General features: G+C 61.8%; 1 protein-coding gene across 3 annotated transcripts in view; it reads right to left on the reverse strand.

Annotated features, from left to right (window-relative positions):
• Window positions 1-4,757: 4,757 nt before the first annotated feature.
• NOP53 (NOP53 ribosome biogenesis factor) overlaps window positions 4,758-9,592 on the reverse strand; it is a 13,672-nt gene continuing 8,837 nt past the window's right edge. For 2 of the 3 annotated variants that reach the window (XR_006415217.1, XR_006415216.1), the window contains exons 10-13: window positions 9,400-9,469; window positions 6,955-7,031; window positions 5,839-5,895; window positions 4,758-4,839 (exon numbers count right to left, since the gene is read on the reverse strand). Coding sequence is in view for 1 of the 3 variants with exons in the window: in XM_044435097.1 (XP_044291032.1) it covers window positions 5,835-5,895; window positions 6,955-7,031; window positions 9,400-9,466 (205 nt within the window). In the remaining 2 variants the exon portion in view is untranslated. Of the gene's footprint in view, window positions 4,840-5,834; window positions 5,896-6,954; window positions 7,032-9,399; window positions 9,470-9,592 lie in introns of those variants that run through there. The other variant, XM_044435097.1, reaches the window with a different exon arrangement.

The raw sequence follows: 9,592 nt of genomic DNA on the forward strand, positions 1-9,592 counted from the left end.
AGGCCCATCAGGCAATCCCGGAACCCCGCCGGCCGGCCGGCCAGGAGCCCTTCCTGCCTTGCAGGGAGAGGGAGGAGGGAGAGCCCGTGGGTCCCCCCACCCCCCGAGGGCCCCCACCGCCCAGCCTCCTGTGCTAATCCTCCCCCTCCCCTCAGCGGCTCCTGGGCAGCCCCTCCACACACAGCCCCTTTGCCCCCTGCAGCGCGCTCAGCCCTGAGCCCCCGCTAAGCTAAGCTCCTTTGATGGCTGGCCAGAGCAGCAAAGGCATCCAGACCGGGAGGCCAGGCGCTCAGTCTCGAGCCGGCTGGGTGTGGGCTGCGAGGAGGGGCGAGGAGGGCCTCGGCACGGGGGCGGGGGGGTGCCCAGGCTCCAGCCGGCCCCAATTCCGCTGCCCCGTGAGCAACAAGGCCACTCCCCGCACCGCGCTGCGGTGCCCCCCCCCCCCCCGTTTCGGTTTCTGCTCCCGGCCGTCAGGTGGGAGGCAGCCGAGCCCGCCGCACGCCACGGCGCTTGCTTAACCCGCCCCCGTTCCCGGGGCTCTCTGCTGCAGCCCCCTCTGGCAAGGCCCATGGGCCGGGCGCTGCCGTGCCTTGGGTGCCCCTCCGACATCGCCCACCGCCTGCAGGAGAAGCTACATGGGGTGCTGCACGAACCACGAAGCTTCGACCTCAGTGCTTGCTTTAATCTTCCCCAGAGACCCTGCGCTTTGCTCTCCCTGCTGCTCTTCCGCTCCCTGCTTCACCCCTGCCCGCCTGGGGCAGCCCCAGCAGGACATTTGCCTGCTGGGAAGCCAGTGCCGCGGCGCGTCGGAGTGTCTGGCCGGGACTGGGGCCGGGCTCAGCCTTGGGCCCGTCAAGGATTCTCAGCCGAGCCCACTTGGCCGAGTTGCGGAGTGGATACAATGGAGGAGGAACCTGGATTCCTTGGCAGAAAGGTGGACCATCGTGGTACCCGTGCCAGGAATACAGAACGATGGCAAGTGTCCACTCGCCCGTCGGACACCATGGCACCAGTGGTGAGGGTGCCCTGCTGGTGCCAGAGGGGAAACATCGGCCGGGGCAGTTCTGCCCTTCTTGCCCCCGGCGCCCACCTTCAAACCAGCCTCCAGGGAAAGAGCCCGCGGGAAGCAGAGCATCCAGTCTCTTCTCCGGGGCCCCGCCTGGCCTGCTCATTGACACCAAGGTGAGAGCTTATTCGTACGGATGCCTCTATTAATAGCAGCCCGGGCCCCTCCAGGCCGAAACAGCTGCTGACAGGCCGCCTCTTCCCGCTGCCGCTGGGAGGAGAGGACGACACAGGCTCCGAGGTGGGTGGGCGGACGGTGGCAGACCCACGGCACGTGGGTGGCCGGCTTCAAAAGCCAGCCCTGCTCCTGCCCCTTCAGGAGTGGCGCAGGAAGCGCCAGCATGCCAGAAACGGCCCCGGCCCTTCATAGGCTGATGGATTTCTGCTTGTGGATCAGCCGATGGTGAACGGACTGGAGCAGAGCCCACTGGAAGTCGGTCGGTCGGTCGGGTGGGCGGGCAGCCACAGGAGGGCCCCTGCTGCCAGGCTCTGCTCCACAAGGCCTTCTTCCGCCCAAGCCACTGCTGCACAGCTGCCCAATCCCCATGTGCCTGCACTGACCCTCCGGGGCAGGAGATCAGTCCAGACATGCGTGCTAAGTGCAGAACGTGAGGTTTCCTTGCAAGCACCTTTCCAGTGCCTTGGCACACGTAAGAGCACACACACCACACACCCGCCGACGCAGACACCAGAGGCAGAGCAAACTGGTCCACAGCACGGTCCGTCACCCTCAGGCGGCAGAACCCGAGCGGGCCACCACAAGGCAGAGCCCGACTTCCCAGAGATCCGGGTGGCATGTCCACAGTCCTTGCCCCAAGTCCCCTCGCACACAGAACACCAGCCAGCCAGAGTTCCAACCAGCAATCCCCACGGCATCGCCCCTCTCCCCCCACACTCCTTCCATCATGCCCAGGCTCTACACTGCTCCAGGAACCTATTTTTGCGAGTGGTGAGGCGGCCACAGAAATGCTTTGCGTAAAGAAACGGCCAGCCCGTTTCTCCTGCGCTCCGTTCTGCTGCAGCAGAGGCGGAATCCAGCCAAGCTTCCCCAGAGCGCGCCAGGGCAGCCCAGAGCAGGGGGCTGCCCCCTGCTCTTCTCCGGGGAAGCAGACGCCGGAACTGGTGGAGCCGATGTGTCATGCCCCCCACTTCCACACCCTCTCTTCAAGGGAGGAGGGGGAGCTGCGGGGGCTGCCACTATTCTAAGCGAGGGAATGCTGCTATTTTTATACCCAAATGCTGAAGGGGGGGAGCCGGCTCCAGCCCTTGACAACAAAACTGCATTATTCAGTGAGAATCCTGCATGACAGTCACAATGTGCCATTGAACTAGCGGCACAGCTGTGCCCCCGCCCCAGATGGGAGGGGACTGCTCTGCCAGCAGAAGGGGCAGCCAAAAGGAGGGCAGGCAGACCCAGGAGCTGGGTGGGCAGGAGCTTTCCTCACCCCGCTGCTTTTCCCCGTCGCACGAGATGCAGGGCAGAGGGTGGGGGCCAGCTTGTCGCAGGCTGCATGCACATCTGGGGAAGAGAAGGCAGACAGCCCCCCCCCCCCCGATTCCTTCCTTCCAGACAATCCTGAACTCCTTGCAGGAAACGTCCATTCGAGGATGAGCTGCTGGTTGAGGTGGCGAGAGAGCGCGCGCTCCCTGCCCCAGGAGGCCAGCACCAAGCCGTCACATTCCCGTTCCGACAGCAGCCCCAGGAGCGTGCGCCGAGGGAGGGCCGCGCGATTGAGACGAACAGCAGGCGCCCCATGCAGCCCCTCCAGCCAAGCCTCCACCAAGGGCCAGGAAGGCTGCCCTCTCGCTGGGCACGGGGCGGCCACGTCCCTCCGCTGCTCCCCTGCACAGACCCACCGTGGGCACCCCTCACCCGCGGGAGGCAGAATGGAAGCTCCTGCAGAGACACCGGGGGGGGGGGGGGACCTGATCTGAAGACAAAATCCCTTTCTAACTTCATAAACATAGAAAGGGGGCTCACGTCACACAGCCTTGCCCTGCTCTGGTGCCTTCCAGGTCTGCCTCCGATGCACCCAGTGTTTCTGACCACTGGCCACACCGGCTGGGGCTGAACAGACTGAAATCAATACCTGGTGAGCACCTGGCTGGGGAAGCAGGGCTTGAAGTGTGCCAAGCGTGTGCCACGACCCCAACCTCTAGAGGAAAAGAGCATGCTCAGACCCTCAGAGTCATCTGAGAACAGCGAAGCGGGGAGAAGTGGCTTCTTTTCCTGAGCGGGAGCTTTTTCTATTTTGCGCTGTGCGCATTATCAGAGAAGACACCTGGCAGCTCAGGGGGAGCAGGTGTGCCGCAGAGCGCTGCAGGGCAGTAGGTCACGGGTGACGCCGAGGTGCCCGATTCTATTAGCAAGAACTAGGTCACCGGTGCACTTGGAAAGGGAGATGCCTGCAGGTGGACCCCACACCTGGGCAGAAAGACATCTGGGACCGATGTGCGAACATCTGGAAGGAGGGACTGGGAGGGAAGAGCGGAGGCACGGGGGAGGGAGCGAGGAAAGCGTGGCAGACGTCGCGTGGCCAAGGGCATGAAATCCCAACGGTGCCTCCTCGCTCGCAAACAAACCGACAGGCAGGCGGTTCGACCAACGGCCACCTCTGCTGGCGGCTGGCAAAATATGAAGCAGCTGACTGCCTTCCACCACAGCGGCAACCCACATTTTTACAACATAAATCAAGGGCTGAAAACAACATTGAAAATCCACGAAGCGGCCAAAAACACGAAGGCTTTCCCTGAGCCCGGCTGCATCCCGACAGCAGGTGGAGACGGGAGACACCAAGATGGGAGCTCAGCTCCAGATGCTGACAAGCCAAGGAGGATGGCAAGAGAGCAGTGAAGATGCTCAAGGCTCCAGAAGGCAAATCCTTGAGCTTCTCCTTGTAGGAAGTTGGGGGTGTTTTTAATCTTTCTTCTAGGCTGGAGGGGACATGCTGGCTGGAAGTTTTACTATCTGAAAGCATGTTGCAGGGGGGAATGAGCAGAAGGACTTAAGGTTTAACGTCAAGATAAAGCTTTCTAGTAAGTCAGTGCTGGCAGAAAACACATGCAGCCGAGTGGGATGGCATTTACCATTCTTGTGGTAAGACCTGGCAGAGCCCTCTGCATGCCCCACGCTTCCAGGGCAGGGGGAGACGCCCCCTTTCTACTGGTTTGAGTGGGATGGTGTGTGAGTTTGACGTCCGCTTAGCTGGCGGAAGCACGGCCGAGGGAAAAGCGGGATCCAAGCAGGAGGCAGAGCACAAGATCCGTGTGGCTTGAGATCCGCCCAACACCAAGACAGCGTGACTCCGAATAGGAAGGACCCTGTGCAGCTGCCACGGCTTCGTAACCATCACTGGGCCTCTGCTCCAGGAAATGCCTGGGAAAACACTGGAAACAAAAGAGCCAGTGGTGGTGTCCACGAAGGGTTTGCAGAGGTGACGTGAACGGACTTTTTCACCCATTCACTGAGTAGAGGAAGACTCGTTATACGACGCAAGCAAAGGGATGCTAATTTGTATGGCGAGGACAAGATACATGACCATCACAGGTTGTTCTTTGGATGGGTGAGAAAACCCGCCCCTCAGAACACCCACTGGTCATGCTCGTGACCCACTGAAACTCCTTCGCCCCAAGAACAAAGGAAGCCGGGTGGTATGTAACTTCCTGAGGAGAGGGAAAAAGGTGCGGACTGGTGTGGTTGTCAAGAGTTTTAATGAAACCCGAGGGGACAGGATGAGCTCCGGGGATGCGCGGGTGCAATCCGTGCTCTACAACCTGCAGAGAGAGGAGGGAGGGGAGGAGGAAGAGAACAGAGAGCAGCCGTGAATTGGGAGGAGATTGAATAAAACCAAAGGGGTGTGAGCGGAAGCACTGAGGTGGGCCGTCCCCAGGAAGAATGGCCGCCCGGCCAGAAAGCAAGAGCGGGATCTCGTCCCAGGAGAACGCCACACCGTCTGGCCTGAGCCAAAAAGAAGGTGCTGCATCAGGAAAACGGCAGCAGCCGGGGAAGCCAGCCTGGCTGGAACAGTCACGCCGGGGAGCAGCAGTGCCTGGGAGGCTTTTTGCCCCCGACCCTTGCGAGAGCAAACGCTGCGGCAACTGCCAAATGGCTTCGGGGGCGCAGGACAGGACAGCTGAGCCTGGCTTACGGCCAGAAAACCAGGGCTGCCGGGCTTCCACACCTCTTGCTCGAGAAGAGCAGCTTGGCCCAGCGGGGTCTCGGGGCCTGCCAGGAACTCTGGGCATCAGAACTAGAGCAGCCTGGTGGGTCTCAGGAAGCTGCCTGCCACACACACCTGTACAGGAGCCCGGGCTGGTCCACGGCACCCCAGCCTCGAGGCGGGCTGGGGACCCCTCCAGATGGAGGGCCAAACTCCATCTCAGAGACTCTCTCGGGGGCCGCACTCCAGAAGGGGAGGGCAAAAGGGACAGACCCAGGGCGCTGGGACAGTGCTTCTCCCTGAGGGCACACTCCTCAGTATGTTTAGCAGAAGAAACGCCCTACAGTTCCCAGCATTCCCTGTATAAACACGCATGGGATTCTGCTTTAAGCTCAGGAGACGCATTACAACTGTTGAGAACGGAGGAGGAGCCGAGGAGCCATCAGTGGGGGCGGGAAGGGAAGGGGGCCTCGCATGCTCTCTCACCCCCCAGCGCCGGTCTTTGCTCGAGACTGAGGCTTCTCGCCCTTGGTCAGAGCTGCAAGCCTCACGCCGGCGGAGTGCCCACTCGCACCGAGCAAGTCACGCTGGAGCGACGGAGTAGCGCACTTACGTGATCTCCCGGAAGGCACGCTTTTCGACATACTTCAGGCGGTATTTCCTCTTGAACCTGGCAGAGAGAGTGGCTTTAGAGATGCGCACACCTGCGGGCACTTCTCCCACCCAGAAGCCAAAAAGGTGCCCTGAAAAACCGCAACTGGGCACAGCGCTGGGAGCGCCCCACGCCCGACTCGCTTGCAGTTCTACAGTCTCCCGATTCTACAGTCCCAGAGTGCTGCATCTTTCAAACCGGGTGACTCGCCACTGCGCGTCTGAACTACCTCCATTACATAGTAACACCGCACTCTGCCTGCTGAGAACGATGTCCAGTGCCCCGCAGCTTGGAATGGCGCCCCCGCAGGCAGAAGCCATCAAGGGGCGCTGCTGCCAGGCAAGCCAATCCCCAAGGGTCTCTCCCAGCCACCCCCAACCCGGTGCCCAACGGATGGTTTGCATTCCCAACCACTGCCCATGCTGCATGAGGCCGATGACGACGGAATTCCAAAACATCTGGAAGGCACCGCGTTGTGGAAAGCCGATCTAAATCAGATACCGTATTTCTAGAACTTTTCAGCAATGTTTCTGGGTGTGGCTTGCAATTCTGGATAGAAAAAGGCACACGCCAAGCAGAGTCTGTGCAAGGCCAGCTTTAAGAACTTCATTCAAGTTCAAGAACCACTCTTCTGCAGGAATGTGGGCCCAGCTTAGGCTGGGGGCTCCTTCCCGTTCCATTCACACATGCACATATTCAGGCATGCGCAACCATAACAGAGGCTGGAGGGAGCGTAGGTGTCCTGGGAAAACAGACACTGCAAACAGACCACACGGAAAGCCCCAGAGGAAGAGGGAGGGGGCAACCCGTAGCCTGGGACCCTAGTGCAGCAAAACCTGAGCCCAGGCATAAACGGTGGCGTGAGAGAAATGCTCATCTGCTGGGACAAGGCCCCCTGACGAGCCAGCGCCGGGGGGGGGGGGGCCTGACCCGCGCGTCCCTTGCAGCCGGTCGCTCATCCAGAGCGATCAGCAGCGACACGCCTCCCGCTGCCTCCCTGAGGAAGACGCGGCGCCTCGGCTGCCGGAGCCGGGGCATCCGCTCTGGCCTCGCCTGCAAGCCGCCGCCGCCACTCACTTTGCACGCTCCCGGGGCTCTATGAGGTTGCGCTTCTGCAGGCTCTTGAACCGGTCCCTCAGGATGCTGCCCTCTGGCTGGAGAAAGAAGCAACACAGGCAAGGAAAACCTGTTAAGCACCAGGACAGCTCTGCCTTCTTTAAAACATCCAGTTTATTGAACCTGAAAGCTTCTAATTATTATTACTGTGCTCCGTTTACAGCCCACCCTTCCTCCCCTTGCAAGGAGCTCAAGGTGGCGTCCAAGCGTCTACTCCTCTCCGTTTCTGACCTCACAACAACCCTGCCAGGGAGGCCAGGAAGAGAGTCAGTAATGGGCCCCGAGTCACCCAGGGCACTTCACGGCCAAGCGGGGACCGGAACCTGGGTCTTCCCAGTCCCACACTCCAACCCGGCTGACCCTCTGCAGCACAAGCATCCGCTGCCGTGCCAGGCGCCATTTTTCTCAACGTGCGCCACGAGATTTCTGCCCGATCTTCGGTCAGGAGGCTGGCAGTCACCGCCCTGCCTTGCAACACGGGTAAAAAAAGAACACGGAGCCCCCCCTTCTTCGCACGGACACCTCCAAAGAGACTGCGAAGCGTGTGCGACGCAGCTCTTCACACCATTGCAACTCCTCACCGACACCCCACAGGTGTCTTCCCGCTTGCTGACTCACAGGAGCATCTGAGGCTGTGGAGGGGAGGTGTCAGGAGACGCAGCGGTGTGGGGAGCGTGGCGGTCGGGAAGGCCCCACCGCAAAGCCCACGCGGCCACACTGCTTGCCGGCCGGGGTCGCAGAAGCGCAACTGCACGGCCACTGGACCGTCATGGGACTGCCAGAGGGCGTCCAGTCCAAAGCCCCACAACTGGGTGAAACAGAGCAGGACCGGGCTGCTGTGCTGAGGGCCAGGACAGGAACCTCCCCACGGAAGGGGGAACACAGGTGCAAGCAAGTTGCTTGCTTGCGCAAAGGCCACCTGGCCGCGGGGCCTGGCAAGGCGCAGCTATGCCAGGCCTCTGCCCCCCTTTCTCTCGGTGGCTGCAGCCCAGGGAAGCGGGGCCATGCCCCAAGAGTGCCCGGAGCAGGAGCCCCAGTAATGCTGCCAACAGGCCCCTGCTCCAACACCCCCATGACCGCCTTCTGTGGGCCGAGAGAGGGCTCCTCGGCACCTGACCACCACAATCGTCCCTAGAGCAAGGCATGGAAGCTGCCTCCTTTGCCTACAAGAGGAGCCGGCAGCTGCACCGGAGCTTCACAGCAGCAGAGGGTGGGAAGCTGGTCCTGTGCAGGGGAGAGGGAAGCCCCGAGTGCCACACGCCCCCGGGTTCACCGGGCGCAAGAGGCTTTGGGAAGGATGGGGAGCCGCGCACATGATGCAGGTAGCCAAGAACAACGGAGGCTCCCAGCCAGCGCCACCCAGGTGAGTCCTCCTTTGGTACCCAGAAACAGGGAAGCGTCCAGATGGAAAACGGGGTGGGAGGTTTCTAGCTGGGTGCCTCAGCTCCCCGGTCCTTGACCTGCTCGGCCGGGCCAGGGAGCCCCTGGGGAACCTTCACATTCCCAGCAGACTCTGCTGCAAATTCTCCGAGCGCAAGGATGGGTCTCATCATCGGCCACCACCGGGCAGGAGTGCCACAGGTGCAGCGGGCCTCCCACCCGTCGAGCTGCAGGGACGCCTCGCGGCCCCCCCCCCTTGTCCGACAGGCGCACGGGGCCGCTGCCGCTCTCATCCCGCTCAGTCTCGCCCAGCGGCAAGCGGAATGGGCCTCGCACGGAATCACAGCAGGGCTGAAGGGGCCTGAGGGCCACCCGGTCCCACCATCCTGTTCGGCTGGCTGTCCAGTTGCGCCTTGAAGGCCTCCAGCGTGGGAGAGCCCACAACCTCCTGGGTAATGGGTTCCAGTGCCGTACTGCTCTAGCAGTCTAGAAAGTCTTCCTGCGAGCTAGCCAGAGTCTGGCTGCCTGTAACTTGAGCCCATTACTCCCCGTCCCGCACTCTGGGACGATCGAGAAGGGACTGTGCCCCTCCTCTGTGACACCCGTCCGTCCTCTCTCTCCTCAGGCTCCTCTCTCAGGTTCTCTGAACATGCCCAGGTCTCCCAGGCTCTCCTCATGGGGCTTTGTCGGCAGGCCCTGGATTGTCCCTTTCGCCCTCCTCTGAGCCCTTTCCAGCTTGTCTGCACCTTTCCTGAACTGGGGTGCCCAGAACTGGACGCAGCACGCCGGACGAGGCCGAGCCAGTGCCGAGCCAAGGGGAACTAGCCCTTCACGGGATCTGGAAGTGACACTTCTATAAGCAGCCTAAAACAGCATGTGCCCTTTCTGCTGCCGCATCACACAGGTGGCTCAATAAACATGGGGGGGGGGGCAGGGAGTGGCCCAAGCAGAGCCTGCCCTTCCAATGAAGGTGGTAGTTACTCCTGCCCGCACAGCCACAAGGTGGGGGAGGTGCGCCCCCCTCACCTTCAGCGTCCGCAGAGACTCTGCCAGCTCGGTACTCAACTGCACGTCCAGGTCAGGATCTTCGTACCTGCCACAAAAGGAAGCAGAAGGGCCTGCTGAAGGGCACGGGGCTTAAAAGGGACCCCATTCTGGACTCCCCCCGGGACCTAACTACATCGGTGGGCGTGTCCCCACCAAGCCCCCCCCCCCATCT

Source organism: Varanus komodoensis, unplaced genomic scaffold (assembly GCF_004798865.1).
Source record: "Varanus komodoensis strain SLA01 unplaced genomic scaffold, ASM479886v1 scaffold29_1, whole genome shotgun sequence".
NCBI lineage: Eukaryota > Metazoa > Chordata > Lepidosauria > Squamata > Varanidae > Varanus > Varanus komodoensis.